A 24,234-nucleotide genomic window follows, 5' to 3' on the forward strand; every position below is an offset into this window, starting at 1 on the left:
CTACCTCCGCTAATTTATGCATAGATACCCAGAACCTTCTGTGAAATGCCTCTCCTTCCTTTTCCTACTCCATGGCATTTTGTCTTCCCTATACACCATGCAATAGCTCTGGTTTCCAGAGGCATCCTGTGGTACCAGATTCCTACCTACTGGACTCATCCCACAACTCTTAGAAGTATGAGCTGGGTAAGACCTCAGCAAGAATAAAGCAGTATGTCCAGCAGAGAGAGAAAGAAGGAAGGAGGGGTGGGGAAAGGAAGAGCAGAGAGAGGGAAAGAGGGAGGGGGGTGGGTCCTTGGTGTGTGCCACATCTTTTGGGGGCAGGACACGATTGCAAGAGGGACTTTGCCTAACAAATGCAATCAGTGTAACCTGGTTTCTTGTACCCTCAATGAATCCCCAAGAGTAAAAATAAACAAACAAAATAAATAAAAAAAAAAAGAATAAAGCAGTAAATCATGTCTCTGAGATGGGGAGAGAGATCTAAGCTCCTACATGCCACCATTCTTAGCAGAACATTGTCTCGGTACACTCCCACTTTCTTTTCTTGTCTCTACCTTTTAATCTACCTCTTTTTCTGAGTAATAATTGTTAGTGCATAATACTACACACCAGGCCTCATGGTAAGTGCTTAACCTAAGTTATCTCATTTAAACCTAATGAGCTTGGTCTATTTATTACTCCGCTATTTGTAGATGGAGAAAAACACAGAGGTTCAGAGGCTAAGTAATTTATTCAAAGTCATGGCTATAGACTTAACTTAGGCCATGCCCTTATTTTAAATTGTTATATATTTTTTCATATGATTCTTACTGTGTAAAACTTGGATGACTCTACTATACAATCAAATAGAAGTTCAAGGAGTACCAAGCTTGATAATGGTATCTGCATAACTAACGTGTCGTGTCCTTCCATCTGTCTCTCTATCTGCCTAACTATCTTGTTCTTGGTACAACCTTCTTCATCCTTTTAATCCTCCTTTTATTTTATCTTTATAGGTATCTGATCAATGTCACATTTGAGGGGAGAAATCTATCCTTCAGTGAAGATGGCTACCAGATGCACCCAAAACTAGTGATAATCCTTCTGAATAAGGAGAGGAAATGGGAGAGGGTAAGACATGTCTTTGGCAATTTTTGAACAAAGTAGAAGGGTATGGATGTAAAAATTGCAACACATTAAAGGCAATAGTTCTTTGGTTTTTGTCTGTAGTTCTATGGAGTAAGAGATCAATATTTTGAGAACCCAAGAGAAGCCATTTCTTAAACTTGCATCTTCATTTTCTTGCATTTTCTTGATTTGGTTAACCAAAAGGTTGTTTTCTTTATGTATTGCCATTTATTATTTATTATTGGGTTTTGCACTGATAATACAAAGAATTTTTATTGTTGATAATTGCATTGCTATCTGAATTACGACTTAGTTTTCATGGAAGAGTATATATGTACATTATAACATAATTTGATGAAGAAACCAAATCAGTGGTACAATTCAGAAGTTATGTCTTACACAGTGGAGAGCCTTATAAAGACTAATTTATGAGCAGACAGGTTTAGATTTCCTGTGACTGAAGGGTTGCCATGCAAGTCTTTGCTCAGAATCTCCCTACTGCCAGCTGATCACTTGCGTTTGAAATTCTGCCATTACAAATTAGTTTCCAATTTCCTTGGTTAAATTCCCAGCTCAACTACTCACTAACGTAGCTATTTAGGACCTTGGACAAACTTCTTAACTACTCTGTGCCTCAGTTTTCTCATCTGTGAAATGAGGATAATAATAATAGTACCCACATGTACAAGAATTAAATATATTAATGTATGTATTTAGAAAGGTGTCTAACATGTAGTGGGCACTCAGTAATATTAGATTTTTTACATTCTTAGTTAAATGCAAATATTCCTGAGAGTAACATCATTACCCATTTTTCTGCATGTTCTACAGGGCATTTTTCCCTTGAGACATTTTGTTGGAAAATGGTTCTGCAGATAAATAATGTGGGGAGATGCTATGTACTGTTTCTTACTCTAGGAGATTCTCAGAACATATTAACATTTGAACGTTCAGAGATGTCTTATAGCAAAGACACATGTTTGATTTTATTTAATGTGGCATTTCCCTAAAACACTTTATCCCAAGACCCCTTGTTTTATGATATTTCTGTTTTAAGAAAACATGTTGGGGAACTGATTGAAGACCAGCTCTACAGACTCCACGGGCCTACTGCCTGAGAACAGGCCTCACAATGTCAGCGTGGTTCTAACTAAAATGGAAACTCAGCTGTATGTTTCTACAGAACATAGTCAAGAAAAGAGACCAGAGGCTGGACATTTGCAATCTTGTCACAGAGAGCCCTGGACAGCTAGTTATGAGGGTGCTTACCAGGGAAACTAGACAGGCGCAGTTCAAGCAGCACCACCCAGGACCTAATTCTTCAAATTGAAAGGTCTCAGTCTAGCAGGTGTTTCTCTTGTCAGGGCACAGATATGAGCCTTAAATTATGCCTGATGTTTTTAAAGTTGCCCACCCTCCACTGAGTTATCCTTTATACAGAAAAGCTTGTTCCCTGGGCTTCTGCTCTCCACACTTAGTCAAGCTGCTTTCACTACGGTACTGGAGACTTTTTAATTTGAGATGTGTTCTGGGCCCCTCATTTATAACAGGTACTTCTTTCTCTCTCCAGAAGAGGAGTTTTTAATAACTGAGGCTTCATAGGTGGCTTAGAAACACCCAGCTGGGGTAGCTTTCATATGGTAGACTAAATGATTACTGTCCCCAGCAAGGGGCATCTCCCAACCATCCATTCTTAAAGAGACACAGCTTACCACCATGCTGACTTCTCTGTCTTCCTCAGGCCAGAATCCAAGGTCTATGATCCACCACCCCTTTCTGGAACTAGACAATCTCTCCTGGGATTTAGATCTCTTCCCTCATCAATTCTACTTTTATCCTCACTCTCGAATTTATTCTTTACTTTGTATATGATTCAGGAGCCATGTGGTTCCTCCTCATCTCTAATGGTGGCCTTTATCCATTCAGATTAGTCCTACATGAGGCTGTTAGAATGAGCTTCCTAACGTGCAACTGTAATTGTAATGTTCTTTCTCTGCCCCAAACCCGCTCAAGTCTTTCGTGGTTTATGGATTGGGTCTAGATGTTATTAATTCCTGCATTTAAGGTTCTCACCTACTGTCTAAGCTTGTCTTCTCTTTCTCATGTCTTCCCGTCTCATCCTCAAGCTGCACTGGGAGCCTCTCTGTTCCAGGAATGCGTCTCTGTGTGCCTTGCCTCCTGCACAACATGACGCTATGTTTCTTTTGCCTGGAATGAATTGTCCAATTGTACAAATCACAACAATACTTTGGAACCCTATTAAAATGTTGCTGCCTCCTTCCTTGATCTTTGACTGAGCTATCATCTCTCACTCCCTCATTTCCTGTAACTTGTCCATATGTCTCTGGTAGCCCTCATCACATCTGCCCTGTGTTTATGTGGGCATATGCGTGCTTCCAAAGGGCAGAAGCTGTTTCTTTATCTCATTGTGTCCTCTCCTGACCTGGAAGAGTGTATTGCATAGAGCAGTTCAATAAATATTTGTGACATGAATAAGAACCATTACATAATAAAAGAGTCCAAAACCTATCATTAAGAGTCCAAGCTTATGCTATTGCTCTCGATATAATAGCTGTTCTTGGGGGGAGGGGAGATAAAATCTTTATGTAGATTGAATTTCTATAGATCACACTTCAAATGCACTAAAGGAACTAGCTATTGAAAGGAATTCTGTGGTTAATCTTTTTGTAAAGCATTTTGGGAGAGGTTGAGATCATATTGTGGAACATTTTCATATTGACTTGCTTAAACCAGGGAATATTGCAAGAGACTGATGTTTAATATTCACTGAGTTCTCAGGGCCATGCAAACCCCCCTACCTCTAATTTGGAAGGCCTTGTTATGGCTTATCTGTGGGGAGGGAGGAGTGGCAGGAGGGAGGCACTGCTCTAGCACATGGCTGGGGTGTGGTGAGATTAGACTATGGAGAGGTAGACCTTCCCTTCCACTGTCACCTTGGTTCCTAGGATATATTCTCAAGATGACTAATGCTCCTCCAGTAATTCCTCTGTGGTCCAGGGAGGATTTAGTGTCTGTGGACTACAGGGAGGCTGGCACCCAGGTGAAGACTCAGCAGGGAAGAGTCAGACACTGGAAATATAACCAGGGAAGGAATCTGAATTTGTAGAAAAAACATTAGCTAAAAACAGGACTCTCAATTACGAGTTAGGCCACTGTCTAGCCATGAATCTGGCATTTAAAACTTTTCTACATCTTTCTTTCCTCATTTCTAAAATGATGGCATGAGACTAAGACTTCTAGGGTCCTTGCTGACTCTAACACCTGGGATTGCAAATTTACGTTATAAATAAATAGAAGCTTGAGATGGAAATCCGGGTAGGAGCTGAAGCATACAAAGGAAGCTTCATTTGTTTTGAAGGGAAGTAGCTCCCAGGGCATGTTTGTCATTCTTGTCATTTAGGTATATATCATCTCCCCAGAAAGACTCTCCCTGATGGCCAATGCTGAGGGAGGCACCCAGTCACTCTAGCTAACAGTTTATGTTAATCTTCAATATACATATTATCTGGTGTCTGTCTTATTTGCTTGCTTGTTCACTCAATGCCTGTCTCTTCACACCAGCATGGATTCTTCCTAGGACCAAGGACCTTGTTCACCTCTCATCCTAACCTTTCAAGAGTGCCTGGCTCAAAGGGACTGCTCTGAGATAATTGATAAAGAAATGAAGAACCCCATATGCTTAGGAGTGTCAGGATTTTGACTCTAACTCTCCTGAGCTATTTCACTTCTACCTCTAAAATCCTCCAGTTAGAGAGGTTTCTTGGAGACAGTGTGACAACTGGAAACTTTCTTCTATAATTTCCTTTCTTAGGGTTTCATAATTCTCTTTGAAAAGATCTTTCACCTCTTTGGTTAGGTATATTCCTAAGTACTTCATTTTCTTTGAAGCTACTGTGAAGGGAATTTTGTCCTTGATTTGCTTCTCAACTTGGCTGTTTTGGGTGTATACAAAGGCTACTGATTTGTAAACCCTGATTTTATACCCTGAGACATTACTTTTTTTTTGCTGATGACTTTCAGTTTTGTGGTTGAGCCTCTGGTGTTTTCTAAGTATAAGATCATATCATCAGCAAAGCGGGAGAGTTTGACCTCCTCTGCCCCCAGTTGGATGCCCTTTATAGCCTTCTCTTGCCAGATTGCATTGGCTAGAACTTCCAGAACTACATTGAATAATAGAGGCAATAGTGGACATCTTTGTCTGGTTCCAGTTCTAAGTGGAAAAGCTTTCAGTTTTACACTATACAGTATGATGTTTGCTGTGGGTTTGTCATAGACAACTTTAGTCAGCTTAAGAAATATGCCTCCTATGCTTATTTTCTTAATTATTTTTGTTAGAAAAGGATGTTGAATTTTGTCAAATGCTTTTTCTGCATCTATTTAAAGGATCATATGGTCTTTGCTTTTGCTTCTGTTGATATGGTGTATTACATTTATGGATTTGCATATGTTAAACCAACCTTGCATCTCTTGGATGAAGCCTACTTGATCGGAAGAACGTACCATGCTTTTGGCTGGGAAGAATCAACATTGTCAAAATGTCTATTCTACCCAAAGCAATCTACAGATTCAATGCAATCTCCATTAAAATGCGAACATCATATTTTGAATAACTGGAAAAAATAGTACTTCATTTTGTATGGAACCAGAACAAAACCCCATATAGCTAAGGGTATTCTTGGTAATAAAAACAAAGTCAGAGGCATCACCCTACCAGACTTCAGGCTATCTTACAAGTCCATAGTAATCACAAAAGCATGATATTGGCACAAAAATAGAGACATAGGCATATGGAACAGAATAGAAAGCCAAGAGATGAAACCAGTCTCTACTTGCCATCTCATCTTTGATCAACCAAACAAAAGCATACAGTGGGAGAAAGACTCCCTATTCAACAAATGGTGTTGAGAGAACTGGATAACCACATGTAAAAGACTGAAACTCAACCCAAACTTCACCCCTTACAAAAATTGACTCAAGACGTATAAGAGACTTAAATCTAAGACACAAAATAGTAAAATTCTTAGAAAAAAGTGTGGGGGGGAAACTCTTGATGGTGTTGGACTGGGGAAAGATTTTATGACAAAGACTTCAGCAACCATCGCAACAATAACACAAATTAACAAATGGGACTTAATTAAGCTGAAAAGCTTCTGCACAGCTAAGGATACAACAAGTAAAGCAAAGAGACAACCTTCAGAATGGGAAAAGATATTTTCAGGGTATTAATCTGACAAAGGGTTGATAACTAGGATCTACAGAGATCTCAAGTTAATCAACAGAAAAAGAGTAAACAATCCCATCTACCACTGGGCAAGAGATATGAACAGAACCTTCTGTGACAAAGACAGACAAATGGCTAACAAACATTTGAAAAAATGCTCATCATCCCTGATCATCAGAGAAATGCAAACCAAAATCAAACCAAAATGCAAACCAAAACCCCAGTGACAATGGCCCACATCACAAAGTCTCAAAGATGGAGATGCTGGCATGGATGTGGCAATAAGGAAACATTTTTATACCGCTGGTGAGACTGCAAACTATTACAACCTTTTTGGAAGGAAGTATGTATTATCCTCAAAGAACTCAAATTATACCTCCCATTTGATCCTGAAATCCCATTACTAGGCATCTACCCAGAAGAAAAAAAATAATTTTATCATAAGGACATTTGCACTAGATAGTTTATCACAGCTCAATTTACAATTACCAAAACATGGAAACAATCTAAATGCCCACCAACCCAGGAATGGATTAACAAGTCATGGTGTATGTATATATATACATATACATACACTATGGAATACTAGTCAGCCATTAAAAAAGATGGAGACTTTACATCTTCTGTATTAACCTGGATGGAGGGGGTACACATTCTTCTTAGTAAAGAATCACAGGAATGGAGAAGCAAGAATCCAATGTACTCGATTCTAATATGAAGGCAGTAGATGATCTCATATAAGAGGTAGGGTAGGGGAATGATGGATAAGGGAGAGGGAAGGATAGAGGGGGCTGGAGGGTCATGGTGTATGGCACACCTCTTGGGGGTGGGACACAATTACAAGAGGGACTTTACCTAACAAATATCTATCAGTGTAATCTAATTCTTTGTACCCTCAATGCATCCCAAACAATTTTTTAAAAAAGGACCTTTACCCCCTCTGGAGTGGGTGGTCCTGTGCCAGTGGAGGACTGGAGAGAAATCTCCACTGTGCAGTGGAGGCCTGCATGTGGGGGTTGGAAGATTCATTAAGTTGTTGACACAAACCACATTATAGGACTTCATGGTGTTCTTTCAGGTTTTTAAAAGTAACCTCCACCACCAACCCCCATTTGGTTCCTTTGGAACAAAACTGAAGTCAACACAACATGGTGTATGGTTTTGGAAATCAGGAAGAACTGAGTTCAGTTCCACATGTTGCCCCAATCTGCTGTGCAAACCTGAGCAGGTGACAAATATTATCCTTTTGTACAATGAGGTTTTACATAAGGCTGTTGCAAAGATGAAGTGAGATTTTATAGTTAAACACCAGTTAGACTGAATTATAGTCAGTAGTCAGCAATTGTCAATTGCTAGCCCTCACCCTTCTTTTGTAATTTATTAAGGTAATATTTGCACATGATAAAAAGTCAAATGATATGAGACTATCTGGGAAAAAGAGAGTCTTCTCATCTAAGATCTTGAGTTCCCATCTCCAGAGCAATGCTATTCCCAATTTCTGGAACCCTCCCCAGAGCAATCATTGTTGCCAATTTTTAATGTATTTCCTTAAAAATACTGCAAGCATATACAAATTTGGTATATTTTCCCAATCCTTTTCTTTAATAAAAACCAAACAGTATCTTCTCTTGTGAATCTTTAATGAGATCCCATACAATCAACCTCTGGAAGGCATAGGCAGCTGGAAGAGCAAAGAGATCTCTGGATTAGAATCGTATTTATAAGAAGCCAAAAACATCTCTCTGGGGTGTAGGACTGTGGAGAAGGACATTTAAGGACAACCATACACACACACACACACACACACGTGAACACACAACCATAGCATGGTGAGCTGGAAAGGGTTAGGAATGATGAAAAAATCATTGAGTGCAGAGCGGGCTCATCTGTTAGACTCTCCAAGTGCAGGACAGCTGCATAAACTTGCATTAAAAATAGTCTGGCACAGAGATGCTGTTCCAACAAGCTTTAAGGCTTCTGTCTCTATTGGAGCCTCTCATGATTTGCTTCATTGCTACTGCTCTCTGCTTCCATGTAATCGTTCCTAAAATGGGGATAATAAAAATGAAATGCAGTGGGGGTGTGTTCTGAGTAATGACTTCAAGAAATGATGATGGTGCATTTTTAGGCTGTGAGATGTAAACAGACCTTAAAGGGACTGTCTGGGTCGGGATTAAGGAGAATATGTAAGATTTGCCTTTCTGCTTGTCTTTTCCCAAAAGAGATAGGGGGTGGGTTTTATAAACCCTTTTCTTCTTCCCTGCCTCCTCCTACCAGAAAATGCCCTTCTGCATACAGATTAAACCATTCTTAGTTTGTCTGGGTCATTCCTTAGACTCCCCAAACGTGTAACTATCTATGGCTTGCAACGCTGAGGGGCCAGAGCCACATCTATCTAGATGTGAAGGGCTAGAAATGAAAATGCTTGGCAGACCCTTCTGGACCTACAACAGTGCTTATGAATTAATGGGTGGATAAGTGGGAGAGGGAAGAAGGGGACCAGACTGAGAAAAGGAAGACCCCAGAGCTGCAGCAGCAGCCACATAGTAAGATGGGTGCTCTGTCAGCACCTGCAGCCTGGATGGATGGGACAGAATAAGGCACACTCTGTGCCCTTGGAGACCTTATATACGGGAGATAGCACTAACTCCAGGGTGTGGACACTGTGGTCCTGGTGCCTAAGGACTACAACGCTCATATTCCACAGTGACCAACTTGAATAATAGTGATACAATAGAGGCTGATGACTGCTGTGGCAGATATCACTTGAACCCTTTCAACTGATAAAACAGCCTCTGCATCCCTTCACCTGCACATACACTCACACATGAACAAACTGCCGGACTGCTCATGAACACGGGAAACACACCTATCTGCCTCCCACTGTTCCCCCGTGGCCAGCACAGTACGAGGCATCACTGAGTAGGCCGGTATCTACAGTGTCTGGTAGCAGCCCGAACACACCTGTACAAACTGTGTTCCACCTCCCAGCTGCAGGGGAGAGGCCAGGGGCTCTCCATGCTCTCTCCAGCCTCTACAGAAGGCATCTAAGGGGTGGAACAGAAGCTCCACCTGTCGGGGTATCCGTTCAGGATCTCCTGATACCATCATTTGATAGCATGCTATTTTTACCAACTTTGAACTGAGTACTAATAGGCACCATTGGATTAAGGGATTAGAAAACAGGATCCATGGAGAAAAGCTTTGGGAATTGGGGTTGTTAAGGGTAAAAAAGAAAGGCAATTGGTGATGACTTATTCTCTTTAAATGTATGAGGAATTATTGCATTGAGCATGGAGATCAGCTGTTCACTTTCTCCTCTGATACAGAGCCAGAGTGAGTGGGCTTAAAATCAGGCCAAGAGGGTTTGTATCAGCTATAGGGAGAATTTCTTAATAGAGAGAAGTGTTGAGTACTGGAACTGTTAAGAACACCAGGGGATGACTTGGGAAGTTCTCAAAATCGAGTATGTCCTTGTCTCTCTGTAATGTGCAGTCCTGTCCAAATGACAATGCACGGACTATGGCTTTCTCCCATCTCCCTCCCCTCCCCTTCTCCTTTTGCTCCTTCCTTTCTTCTCTCTTTCCTTCCTACATACTGTTATTGAGCACCTATCATGAGCAAAGGACAGCCACCACCAAATTAGTATTGTAGTTTTCCTAGTAGCTGGGGGGAGGGGAGGAAATTGCAAGAAAAATGGTGCTTATTGTGCCATTTAACATTTCCATAAACTAAGGTCATTTTTCCTTCTTACTGTTTAGTATGGTCTAACATTGGGTTGATGCTTTGTATTGCTTGGAAAGTAAAAACACTACTAACAGATATTTTACCTATGGCAGTGTACAAACAAGGCCACTGGGTTACATCTTCGGGGGTGTTTTCCCAAGTTGCGATTATCTCAGACCCTCCCAGGAAAGTGTTCCCTTGTTCCCTGAGCTTCGAGAGTCTTGGGCCACCCTATCTGTCTACACCTTTCCTAGGGCTCTAGAAAGAGACGACTGGGGGAAGCCCCAGGGGGGAGGGAAGTAGGCTGCTAACCCATCAAGTCGCAGCACGGCTGCAGGCTCAGTCCACAATGCCAAAGCTGCTACACCCGCGTACATTTGTGAAATACCTCAAAGAGAAGAGCAAAGTGTATGGGAAACCAGACTTCAGAAACATCGTGTCAGAAAGGCTGGTTGTCCTTAAGCGCGTGTCATTAGCCACTGAATGAAAAGGATAAAAGAACAAGATAACCTTGGTGGATTTTACCTTCCTGTACACGTTGATAGGGAGAAAATGGTAGGAGTGAGCCAGAGACTGAAGGGCTGGCTTAACTTCAGCTTCAGGAAACAGTCAAATGAAAAGCGCTCCCAAGGCCAAAAGATGGCTTTCATCCATCTTGTTTAAATGTTATTGAGATTTTTATTTCATGACAGATATCTGTGGTTGGCCCCCGAGTCCTCTGAACTATTTTTCGAATTTATAGGTTATAATATTTCTCCAGTAGAGATATTGAAGAAGAAAGCATGGTAGGGAGGTTTGAAGACTCTTTTTATACCCAGGTTAAAAGCAACGTTTATAACTTTCTTGTTACAGAGGTAATTCATAATTATTAAAAACATTTGAAGAGGGAATAAAACAAAATTTACCTTTATCCACACCTACAAAGAATTAAGTTACATTTTTTTTCTATTTCTTGCCATTGCTTTTCTCTGTGTATGTATATATAACCGTGTGATGTGGAGCATAATTTATGAATAGTTTGCCAACTACTTTTTCTCTTACTAGGATATTATTGACATGTTCCTATTTTATTAAATATTATTCAAAAGCATGAAACTTAATGCCTAATATTTTATTGTCAGGACATATCATACCTCTTCAGACTGGTCCCTTATGATTAGAAATTCGTAAGTTTGTTAAATAGAGACTCTAGTTCTTATATGAAAATAATTGCATCATCGTTGGTCCAACTTTCATGTTGTTGCTTTTCAAAGTGAAAAGATTAAGCCACATTTTTTGTTAGCCAGTGTCCCTAAATGTTCAAAGTGAAAACCCTTCATTTGGGAATTGGTTGGCTTATATTAATTCAGGAACAACCCGTAGGGTACGTGTGCAGTTGATGCAGAAGGCTCTGCTTTGTTATTTCTGAGCTTTGTTATTTTCTTTTTTTGATCTTCTGATTGAGTATGCTGCCTTCTGGCTTTGCTGAAAAATAACGGGTTTGGCCATGTGTTCTGGGTCATTCTGAATTTTTCATCATGCTGGTTTCATTTTCTTGAGAATTGAAGGCTGGTGAAATTCAAGCTCATGTTCCCAAGGAACTAGTAAGATTCATGTTTGATATGACATTCTTATCCGTTCTTGTGCTGTTTCTATTTTCTGGGCTACGAGTAATTCAGAAGGGAGCAGACACTGCCCCCCTTTGACCAGTGGGGGCAGCACCTGACTACTCACATACACACAGGCTGCTGCACCTCAGAACTGATGGGCAAATTACTGGCTAATGTAAGAGCATGTTACTCTTTCCATACCTTTAAGTATTTTCTACCAAACAGGCTACTTGGTGCATACATTAATAGCATATTAGCTTTAGCTGAGATATGAAGTTTGACATTGAAGCCGTAACATTTGATTATCCTTCATATCCAAGCGTGCTTCTATTGATTTAGCACCAGAATCTTATGCTTTGAGTTTTTCCTGCAGTGAAGATGAATTTTTACTAGTCCATTTACTGTCTCTTTCTCCACAATACCTATTTATGAGACTAGCCAGCAACAGGGTAAAAGTAACTTGTGCATAGAGGGGGAGAAAGCTGTGAGCCTGGCATGTTACCTCTGCTGAACACCCTGCAATATAAACATTAGAAAGGAAATACTGGCCAACAAAGAAAAACTACACTGTTTTAAACAGTGAAAGCTATTATATTAATAAAAAGTGTGGACATAAATCTCCCACAACAGCCATAGAACTCAGCTTATTTGGGATAATTTTATAATTTTCTCTATTATGATTATTTCTCTTTTTAATTTGGCAAGTCTTTTAGTTCATTGTGATTTAGGGAGATACCTTAGGAGGCTCCGTTGGAAGTTCTCCTACTTCCCTTTAGCCTTACCTCTCTGTCCTGTGTCCAGATATTCTCTTCTGTTCATAAAGGTGGCCTGCTGCTGGCTTTACAGGCATGGCAGGTCTTGGTTCTGGCAGATAAGTGTTCTGAGGGTTTAAACTTAAAGCAAATCTCTTCCAGGGCATCAGGGAGGAGGAAAGTGTGATCCTGAGAGGAATGTTTAAAAGGGGAAGAGTGAAAATAGCAGGCATTCACTGGAGAGAAAATGGTAGACAAGAAACCTGTACTCCACCACCATGTTTTTCAGGTGCACGACGTGTTCCCATTTACATTCAACAAGGTTCCTCCAGATAGCCTTTCATATCTTACGGATTTGGGGTTAGGGTATCTTCAGAAGTCATCGCGTTTGGCTATTCCTAAAATAAATTAGGACTAGTTTTTCTTCATCCATTTCACAGGAAAGGGAATTTGCTGGCAAAAGAACAGCATATTCCCTCTTAGGTAGAATTTTTTGTAGATATTTAAGCCACCTGAGTATTGTTAGAGAAAAGTGAAAAAATATATATTTTTTCTATAGGAGCTTGGAAAAATTTATAAATGTTAAAAAATTCTGGCCCAAGAATAAAGAATGTTAGGAAGATTTGGCTACTAGCATATCTTACTTTTGTGTAACACTTCATTAGCAATGCCATTCGTGGAGAACTTTAGCATACATGATCTCATTCTGATTCCTATTAAAACTTTGAGAAATACTTAAAAGTAAATAGAGGCTCAGAGAGGTCTAATGATTTTCCCAAAGTTTCACAGATAAAGAGTGGCAGACTAGGATATAGATATTTACATCCAGCTCTACTCATGTCCCATATACATGCAGAATAAAAGAGTGAAACTAGGCTAGACCTCATGAGTCAGGCCTATAATCCCAGCACTCTGAGAGGCCAAGGCAGGAGGATCACTTGAGGCCAGGAGTTCAACACCAGCCTGGGCAATATCATAGTAAAGATCCCATCTCTACAAAAAAATAAAAAATAATAAAATTAGCCAGACATGGTGGTGTGCATGTGTAGTCCTAGCTACTCAGGAAGCTGAAGCAGGAGGATGGCTTGAGCCCAGGAATTTGAGGTTTCAATAAAGCTGTAATCATGCTACTGCTGTCCAGCCTGGGTGACAGAGCAAGACCCTAGTTCTAAAATGGAAGGAAGGGAGGGAGGGAAGGAGGGAGGAAGGAAGGAAGGAAGGGAGGAAGGGAGGGAGGGAGGGAGGGAGGAAGGAAGGAAGGAAGGAAGGAAGGAAAGAAAAAGGGAAGGGAAAGGGGAAAGAAGGAAAGAAAGAAGGAGGTCAGGAATTTGAGACCAGCCTGGGCAACATAGCAAGACCTCCGCTCTACAAAACAAACGAACAAAAAAAAGAGTTAAACTAAACTAGTAGGATCAGATATCAGTGGGGATCATTTTATAGACTAGAGGATAATTCACACTATAGAAACACACAGGCTCTATCAGTACCCAATGTACTCACCCTTATTATGAAACTAATGTAGGACCTTCACATGAAAGCTATAACCCAGTTACAACCTAAGAATAGGGAGAAGGGGGAAAGGGAGGGGAGGGAGGAGGGAGGGAAGGGGAAGGACGGGGATTAATGGGATTACACCTGCGGTGCATTTTACAAGGGTATATGTGAATCTTAGTAAATGTGGAATGTAAAGGTCTTAGCAAAATAACTAAGAAAATGCCAGGAAGGCTATGTTAACTAGTGTGATGAAAATGTGTCAAACGGTCTATGAACCAAGTGTATGGTGCCCCATGATCATACTAATGTACACAGCTATGATTTAATAAAAAAAAAAATAAATAAATAAATAAATAAAAAGAATTTTAAAGGTATGTCTTATGAAATGGTCCAGCACTGGAGGTGGAGATGGGGGTGTGGAGGTTAATTAGTCCACTTTGTTATAACAATTTGTTCTGTAAAATTTGGATTCAGTCGAAAGGGCATATGTGGAGCCCTAAGGCCACAGGTTCCCCACTCCTGGCCCAGACTCTGGCTGTTTCAGTATATTATTCTCCTGAAATGAACAACAATGGAAGAAAGAAAGGAAAGAAATACAAGGGAAAGAAAACTTTCTTCTATCCCCACATTCCTGTATTTCCTGACTATCTGTTATTAAACACACACAAGCCCCCATACACACAGCCACATACATATCTTCTCTCTTTTCTACTGAGAACAAAGAACCTATCACCTCAATCTATGAGGCTAAAACATGTTTCTTTGAATAACAAAGGCCATAGCTTCCTGTAGAAATAACTGTCTGGGACCTTATTGCATAGAGGGGATTTTTCTAGGAAAATAGTCACCTTCTGCATTAAAAGCTCTTTTAAATTGCAGCCACCATGGCAATGGCACTATGGCCCTGCAGCCCCATTGATCAGACATCTGCTGGAGGTGCAGAGAAATGTCGAAATACCAAGGGGAATTTAAAATAGCTGACCTACAAAACAGCTCTTAAATCTTAGCAGGACAGTGACATGAAAATTTAACTTTACTTTATATGAAAAAAACACAAGCAACCAAATATTTTATGAGCTCAACGAGCTAAGGGAAAAGAGTTTTGAGATCTCATATAAAACAAAATAAATTAAGCTTGGTTCATTAAGCTAAAAAATACATGTAAGTGAAAGAAAACATAAGAACAAAACTCAATAAATAAGAACATGGATCTTTGATTCATCACTGCAACATTAGTGTTTCCCCAAGTGTGGATGTGGGTTTCAACTCCAGTGCATGAGTTAATTTAAGAGGGATGAACTTTTTTTAATTATTTAAATAAATCATCTATTTATTTTTATATGTATTTTCTATTTTTGGCAAAGGACATGTGTCTCGCATTTGTAGTAATGATATAAAATTCTTTAATACATGTATTTTTTGAAGAAAGTTGTAAATATTAAATTATAAGTAGTGTAAATAGTGTGCAGATGTGTTGATAATTCTTATGGTATTACTTGAATGACTGAAATTTAGGAGATATTCTGTAGGACACAGTGTGCTTCCATTGCACCCAGCCCCCAAGTCATGGCACTCCGGGCTAACTACATTCATCCCTTCTTTTCTGCTTACCTCTCTGCATTTAACTTGCACACCGGCATAATTACAACTTGCCATTCTCCAATACCTCTTGCACTTTTAGGCCTGTATGCCTTGAACTCATGCTCTTCCCTAAACCTTGGATTCTTGAATTTGTTCCTTGAAGCATAGCTTAAAGTCAGGAGGAGGCCAGGTGCAGTGGCTCATGCCATCCTAGCATTCTGGGGGGCTGAGGCAGGTGGACTACTTGAGCTCAGGAGTTAGAGACCAGCCTGAGCAAAAGGGAGACCCCATCTCTAATAAAAAAAATAGCCAGGTGTTGTGACAAGTGCCTATAGTCCCAGCTACTGGGGAGGTTGAGGCAAGAGGATTGTTTGAGCCCAAGAGTTTGAGGTTGCTATGAGCTATGATGTCATAGCACTCTACTGAGGGTGACAAAGTGAGACTCTGTCTCTTTGCAACAATGACACAAAAAAGTCAGGAGGCACAGTTGTCATACTTATCTCTGCCTAGCACAGTGACCAGTCCAAGAAGTGGAAATAGATTCTATTCTACTTTTCTATTGCTCAGTTTCTTCATCTATAAAGTGGGACTAGTGATTCAAACTGTCGCTATAAGAATCAATTGGTGGGACCACACCTACAGTGCATCTTACAAGGGTACATGTGAAACTTACTAAATGTATAATATAAATGTTTTAACACAATAACTAAGAAAAAAACAGAAAGGCTATGTTAACCAGTGTGATGAAAATATTTCCAATTGTATATAAAACCAGAGCATGGTACCCCACGATTGCATTAATGTACACAGCTATGATTTAATTTAAAAAAAAGAATCAAATAAATTTTAATACATGTAAAATGTTCAGCACAGTATCTGACACGTCACAAGTACTGCGCATATATTCACTACTACTGTGCTTGAACGTGTTTTAAACTGATGATGATAATTGAAATTTGATTCTAGAAATCAAGAAAATGGAGAAAATGACCATGTTTACACACACAAACACAAACTGGGTTGGATTTTGGCCTTAGTCACTAAAAAGAAGAAACTATAAAACGGCATTTAGATCCCTTGAGGTGTTTGTTGGTAAATTGGCAATTGAGAAGCTACCTTTACTCTAAATGACATTTTGCACTTGGGTTTTAAAAAATTGAATAGTAATTTATGATAGAATACTGACAAAGTCTATAACATAGCACATCAGTCCACGTTGGGCCCATCAACATGACATCAGGGGATTAAAAGCCCCTCAGCTTAGATTTAGCACATTGTGGGTTCTCAGTAACCATCAAAGAGCAACCCCCAAACACATTAAGCAATGATTACAGTTTATGAATCCTTGGAATGGATTTGTGTTATTTGAACTACATGGTTTTTGCTTCATTGTAATAAACCACTACTTTGTGGTTAATAATAAAGAATTGACAGTTTCCTCTTTCTGTCTTCTGTATTCTGTGGTGAATAGATTGCCTCATAACCATTAAGGAAATTCTTTCCCACAGGAAAAAATAGTTTAATGTGAAAGACATGGCCATAGTTAAAGTTGAATAGAAAGGGTATGGTGGTAGAGTGGAGTGTATATGAGAATGATCTTAGCATTGGACACCCGGACAATTTTTTACAGTTTATATCAGCGGTTCTCCAAGTACAGACCCTGGACAAAGAGCATTTGCATCACATGGGAACTCAGAAGTGCAAATTCTCAGGCCTCAGGTGGACAGAGGCTGTAGGCATGAGGCCACTAATCTGAGTTTTGACCTATAAAGCACAGGGACATTTCCTTTGCACAAGGAAAAGTATCTGTTTAATGGATGTTTAAAACTGCCACTCCATCATTGTTCTCTGTTCTCCTGTTATTTTTCAGTCATTAACTTTAAAACTGAGTCTTTATCCCTTCATAAGGTAGAGGACAGAGCCAGAGCTTGGTAAGAAAGAGTTAAGGCCTGTCCCCGTCCCTCCAGGAGACTCTGAATTAACTGGAATCTTCACATAATTGCTAAAGAAACTCCCTGATATCAGGCTGTATGCATTCAGCAAATATTTCCGGATCCCCTACTAAGTGCCTGGCATCATTATAGGCAGTGGGGAAACAGTATGGAACAACACCCACAAGTTCCCTTATGTCTTGATGCGTGTAGTCAAGACACCAAACATCTAAATAAATCAATAAATATGATCATTTCAGGTGGTGCAAAGTACTATTAACATGGTAAGACCGGCTGTGGTGGCTCTCAACCACTTGATGTCAGCCTCAAAGGGGCTTTTAGAAATAGATTTATTGTTTTAAGTGAGTTGCTAGTTAAATTTTTACGGAGTATGTCTAAGGGCTGTCATAAGAAATTTAACTGGCAACTTCTTTAAAGTAAAAAATTTTGCAAATTATTACCCATAGGTTCTTCTGCTTAAATCTTGTATAGCAGAGGCTACAGACCCACTTCCAAGCCACAGGGGAGATGTGGGTAGTATTTGATCTTCTATTTTTTTCTTCAATGCTGCTAGGTTTTAGAGGATGGATATGAACTTTTATAAACATTTCAATATTTGTGCTTGATTTTTCCAAAGAATCAAGAAGCATTCACCCTCACCCTTATTGTTTAATAAGAACTACATTTAATAGCTACTACCTATCCTAACCTACCATTCTAAGTGAGCATGACATCTTTTAGCCTTCTTTGACAGCCATTGTGGAAATTATGTCACTTCTTCAATTATCTTTATTTGACCCTATAACATCACATGTGACACCGCACAAGGACTTGGTGAGGATGTATAGGAAAGGTCACGAGACTCTTATGATAGTCCAGGGTCCATTTTTGGATCATAGAAATATCCTATATGACCCCAAAGAGGTATATTTAAAGATTGAATTGGCTTCTAGCACTTAAAAAAATCACATTCCCGTAGAACTAAAGATTGCAAGATTTCCTTAAAAAAAAAAAAAACCTAGAAGATTAACAATACTGGGCTATCATTCCTCTGGGGCTGATGGCAACAGTCCGCTTTGGATGGAATGCATGATGTCAAGCTCCCCCTTCATTAATTACCCATCCAATATCTGCAGACATTGGAGTTTTCAAAATGGATAAGCTCAGAAAAGATTCACTCCCTTCTTAAAATCTAAAATGTGTTAGAAATGGGTAAATTCTGGGTTAAGGAATTTGTTCATGACAGTTCACCTTGGCATCTCTAGGGGGCAACAGAGAGTTCTGAGCGCTGCCTTCAGTCTGCACGATCCACTGAGCAATCGCAGTGGGTTGGATCCCCATATTCACCTTACAGTTGTAGAGGCACAAGACGCTGCTTGTCTGAAGGGTTTTCTTTTTGTCAGGCAATGAAATACAGAAATATCACCTTTTCATGCCTTGAAAAGTGTTAGGCATATGAAGAGTGTGAATTTCTTTTTTCTTGGCAGAGAAACAAATAATCGTGATTGGAAGAATACTTGGAAAGGCTTCCTAGTCATGAGCCTTAAGGGGAATCCGAGTGATCCAAGGGCATTTGCCTAGCAAAGAAAGGAAAGCTTTGGCAGGGGAAAAACTCAGCTAGAAGACTAGCAGAATGAAGGAAAGGAGGAGGGGAAATGAAAGGAAAGGGATGTGGACTAGGAAGAACTGGAATTGGATATGAAGGCAGGGGCAAAATGTCTTAAATGTAAGAACAGAAAACTGAAAACAAGGTAGTCTAAGTGTAGAAAGAGAGCAAGATGATTTACAGTCATGCTGTTCTGTTTAAACAAGAGAGAGGAAAAGAGAAAGAAAGAAAAGAGGCAGAGTGGAGAAAAGAGGAGGTTGATGTTGTCAAGGCAAAAGAGCCACACCCAGATGAGACTTCGAAGATTCAGGATAGAAGGAAAAGAAAGTTAATAAGGCCGTAATTATACATGTGTCTTTATATCTGTGCAAGTGCTAAATAAGGATTTAAAGAGAGTGTTTAGTCACTTTCTGCCCAGGGCACATGGTATTTCAGATTCCCTCCACTCCACCCCAGAAGTTAGAAACACTCCATCTCAGAGTGGAATTTCCTAACATTCGTGGAATGACAATGGCTCTATAGCATTTTTTCATCCTGCCAAGGTCAGGTAAACCTCTTCTTCTTTGATCCGCATTGGCATTTCTGCTTTCTGCCTGAAAAGAGAATCTCAAAGTCCTTCAGAAAGGAGGGATTGCTTTTGCTACCTGTATCCAGAGTTATCACTTCTTTTATCAATCAGTTAACTTCTGTTCAATTCAACAAACATGAACTGAAGGCCTTCTCTAGAAAAGACCCCAGGCTAGCTGCTAAGAGGAAAGTAAAGGTAAATGAAGCACCTTGTTTTCAAGAAATATACCCTTTTGCCAGATGTGGTGACTCAGGCTTGTAATTCTAGCATTCTGAGAGGTCAAGGAGGGTAGATTGCTAGAGCTCAGGAGTTCCAGAGGAGTCTGAGCAAGAATGAGACTCCATCTCTACTAAAAATAGGCGGGAGTGGTGGGTGGAGGGGAGGCTGGGCTTCATGGTGGTACCTGTTACAGGGAAGGCTGAGACAGTAGGATCATTTGAGCCCAAGAGTTTGAGATCGCTGTGAGCTATGATGTCACAGGCACTCTACTAAGGGTGATAGAGTGAGACTCAGTCTAAAATAAATAAATAAGCAATATACCCTTTTAACAGAGAGGATAAGAAAAGTCCATAGGTATGATGCAAGAAATATACAATGTAGTAGGCAGCCACTGCGGTGACCCCCAGACATCTGCACCTCTGGGTGGTCACGCCTGTGTGTAGTCCCCTCCCCTCTGTGTGTAGTTGGCAACTCAATTATTAGGAATAGAAGAGGGCAGAAGTGATGAGATAATCACTTTGGAAATGAATATTCTTTCTTTTTTTTTTTTCATTTTCCTTCATTTTTTCTTTTTCTTTTCTTTTCTTTTTTTCTTCTCTTCTTCTTCTTTTTCTTTCTTTCTCTTTTTTTTTTTTTGTGGCCAGGGCTGGGTTTGAACCAGCCACCTCTGGCATATGGGGCTGGCCCCCTCCCCCTTTGAACCACAGGCACCACTCTCTTTTTTTTTTTTTTTTTTTTGAGTTTTACTCTGTTGCCCTAGGCTGGAGGGCTATGGCATCCAGCTCACAGCAACCTCAAACTTCCGGGCTCAAGTGATCCTCTTTTCTCAGCCTCCTGAGTAGCTGGGACTCCAGGTGCCTCCATGACACTCATCTAGGTTATCTATTTTTAGTAGAGGTAGGTTTCACTCTTGTGCAGGCTGGTCTCCACCCTATGAGCTTGAGCAGTCCACCCACCTCAGCCTCTTAGAGTGCTGGGATTACAGGCTAAGTCCCTGTGCTCGGCCAATCAGCATCTGTATCAGGACCCTCTCTCCCCATTTCTTGGATCCCTTGCTCTCAGGAAGCTAGCCACCTTGTTGTGAGCAACCTTCTCCAAGTGGCAAGGAACTAATGTCTCTGGCCAACAATAAACAAAAATCTGACACCTGCCAGCGGCCCTATAGCTACACATAAAACCCTGAACTGGAGGACCCAGATAAGATGTGTCTGGATCCCTGAAACCCACAGAAACTGGGATTTTAAATATGTATGCTTTAGACTACTAAGTTTTATGGTAACATTTTTATATAGCAGCAAATAACTAGTAAATAATAAGACAAAGAGGGCTTATAAAAGGAAATTAGTATCAAGTTAATGGAATCAGGAAGAGTTTGGAGAAGAAACTCAATAGAGAAAATTGTTTAGAGGTGAGTATTGGAATTGAGAATGGTATTTCAGGCAGAAGGAATACAAATGTTTGTTCACAGAATAGCAGGTTTTTAAATTTGTCTGGATGGTAAGGAGATCTTTAAAGAAAAATTGGATCTTTGAGGGCTGCAAATTCTTGCTTCAGTGTGTCTAAGTCTTTGGTGGTTTTGTCTTTAAATTCATTAAATTCTTGAGACAACTTTTGAATTTCTCCTCAAATTCCTAATCCTGCCTTTTGAATTGCTGCTCGAAGTTCTAATTCCAAATTTTCCTCCACTTTATTAATCTTGTTTGCAATCCAAATTCTGAATTCGATTTCTGACATCTCAGCCAGGGGAAAGGGAGGGGAGGGAGGGGGGAGGTGGGCAGAGGGAAGGGGATTGGTAGGATTACACCTGCGGTGCATCTTACAAGGGTATATGTGAAACTTAGTAAATGTAGAATATAAATGTCTTAACACAATAACTAAAGAAAATGCCAGGAAGGCTATGTTAACCAGTGTGATGAAAATGTGTCAAACGGTCTATAAAACCAGTGTATGGTGCCCCATGATCGCATTAATGTACACAGCTATGATTTAATTAAAAAAAAAAGACAAAAAAAAAAAAGAAAAATTGGGTCTAAAGGCCATTAAAAGCAGAGATAATAGGAAACCATGAAATATTTGTGAGAGCAAGAGTGAGTGACATGATTATGACGACTCCAGAAAAGGCACCCGGCAGCTAAGTGGGCTGTATGGATCCAGGTACCTCCAGGACCACCACAGTCAGCTGGGCCCTGAGTAAACGTGGACAGGCATGGTGCTGACAGGCACAGAGAGCAGAAGGGGGTGAGAGAATGATGGCGGGGGTGGCGTGACCCTGCAGCCTGCCGGGGAGATGAAATGCAGAGCTGCAATGGGGCTGGGTTGCAGGGAATGGCAAGTTTATAGGACACTGGGACATCAAAATGAGGAACGAATTTGTGAAGGGACTTCCTGGGTTGAGTTTTAGGTTTCTTAATTCTAAATAGTTGGGTCAGGAAGAAAGTGGAAATGTCAATTTGTGGTTCTGGTGGGAAGATACCACTCAAAATCCAAGACCAAGGGGTGTTCTCCATGGAGGTGATAACTGAAGGCCAAAAAGATGAGTTTCTGAGGAAAGTAGAGGAAGACGACCAAGGACTCCAGCTACTGGGCTCCCCTCTGCCTGGATGCAGGAAGAAAAGGGCATGGGATCAGCAAAGGGGAAGAAGCTTCCCCCAGGACAAGAGAGGAGGGCCGGCAGGGCATCACTGCCAGGCGTGAGTGGCAGCTTTAATGAGGAAAGTCTGCCGGGGGACTTAACCAAAAGTTGTCATTCACATGTTATCAGGATGAAATGCCTTGCCAGGTTGTGCTCCCTAAAAACAGGTCATGACAGGCAGAACTGGTAGCCGTGTTCTTTTACTCTGTGGTTGAAACTCAGGCATTGGAGTTTCCCTTGACAATTTAAGGAGTGGGTAGACGCACATGCATTTTTATCCAAATGTAAGTTCTCGTTTTTCTTCGGCAATTGACCTCTGGTCTGCTAATCTACAATTTTATTCTCCAGGTGAATTATTGGCCACTTAAAAGACTATGCCTAAGTGTAAGATGCTAAAGGAGGAAAATGCCTGCACCTGTGGTTTCAAATGTGTTTCTTCTAGTTATGGGGATCTCTTTTTCAGAACCTGAGGAATCTTGTTCCATTTTGAGCAATAAATGTCTCTTTTGTGTAATGATATCTGTAATTTGTGTCGGATGCCAAAACCATAGTAATCATTAAGGGGAAATTAATAATATAAAGAAAAGTGGGAAGAAGAAAACAAAATTCACTGTAAATTTCATCAGCCAGAGCTAATTTCTGTATACTTTTGATTTCTAGCATTTCAATCTTTTTTCTTTTATGTCTTTATATATTATAAATGTATTTATAAAACTATGGGCATATTTTCACAAAATTGGGGTAGTACTATACATCCCTTTTCTTTGCCTTTTTTTTTTTTTTTTTGAGACAGAGTCTCACTATGTTGCACTTGGTAGAGTGCTATGGCATCACAGCTCACAGCAACCTCCAACTCTTGGGCTTAAGCAATTCTCTTGCTTCAGCCTCCCAAGTAGATACATCCTATTTTATAATATACATTTTCCTTAACAGTATGTTTGAATAGTGTATCACAAATATATTATTAAAATATATAGAATCCATTTATCTATTATTAGAATATATGAAATATCTGTCTAGTCACCTATTTATCTGTTATCTATTTATGTTTATGTGCTTATCAGATGATTTTTAAATCCCTACTCCTGAGATACTGACATGTGTCTCAGAGAGCACCAGGACACCTGCCTGTATTGGCTCTCTCAGCACTGGTGTGAACTCTACTCCTCCAGGCCAACAAAGCTCTCCTGGGACTGGCATTGTAGTTGCAAATCTGTCTCCTGGTGCTCTCTCCTAAGTGCCTTTTTTAACATGTTTAATAATAGATGGGCACCTGGGTCCCTCTTCATGAAGCACAGCTCAAGCAGCCCTTAGAACACGAAAAAGCTATTTGACCATTAAGAACTGATTCTTGGAACATCCCCAGGTCCCCAGGATACCATTTAGTAACCACTTGCTTCAAGACAGTGAGTTGTTTTCCTGGTGGGTTTCCTTACTCCATTTCTCCTCACATTGCTTTTCAATTCTGGTCTCAACTTTCATTGACTCTTTGTAACCAGTCATCTGTCATGGAGGTCCCCAATCCCCTCCTCTGCCTCCTTCTGCCCTGGCTTTCCCTGCTGCTTCATGACCCAAGCAGGATATTTATACTTGATTTGGTGTGATTGATTAATTTTCCTGAGTTCTGGCATCCCAGAAATAGGTGAGTCGCTTCCCGTTGGCTTATCACACCTTGACTGTGCCATCAATCTGCCCAGTAACTTTGGGCAAGTCACAAAATATCCCCAAGCTTCAGTTTCCATGTCTATAGAAAAAGAGGTTTGGATAAAATCTTTAAGGTCCCT

General features: G+C 40.3%; 1 protein-coding gene across 1 annotated transcript in view; it reads left to right on the plus strand.

Annotated features, from left to right (window-relative positions):
• GRIN2B (glutamate ionotropic receptor NMDA type subunit 2B) overlaps positions 1–24,234 on the plus strand; it is a 474,878-nt gene that overhangs the window by 351,744 nt on the left and 98,900 nt on the right. The window contains exon 4 of the mRNA XM_053557785.1: positions 999–1,113. Coding sequence (XP_053413760.1) covers positions 999–1,113 — 115 coding nt within the window. The remainder of the gene's footprint in view (positions 1–998; positions 1,114–24,234) is intronic.

Source organism: Nycticebus coucang, chromosome 12 (assembly GCF_027406575.1).
Source record: "Nycticebus coucang isolate mNycCou1 chromosome 12, mNycCou1.pri, whole genome shotgun sequence".
Classification (NCBI taxonomy): Eukaryota; Metazoa; Chordata; class Mammalia; order Primates; family Lorisidae; genus Nycticebus; species Nycticebus coucang.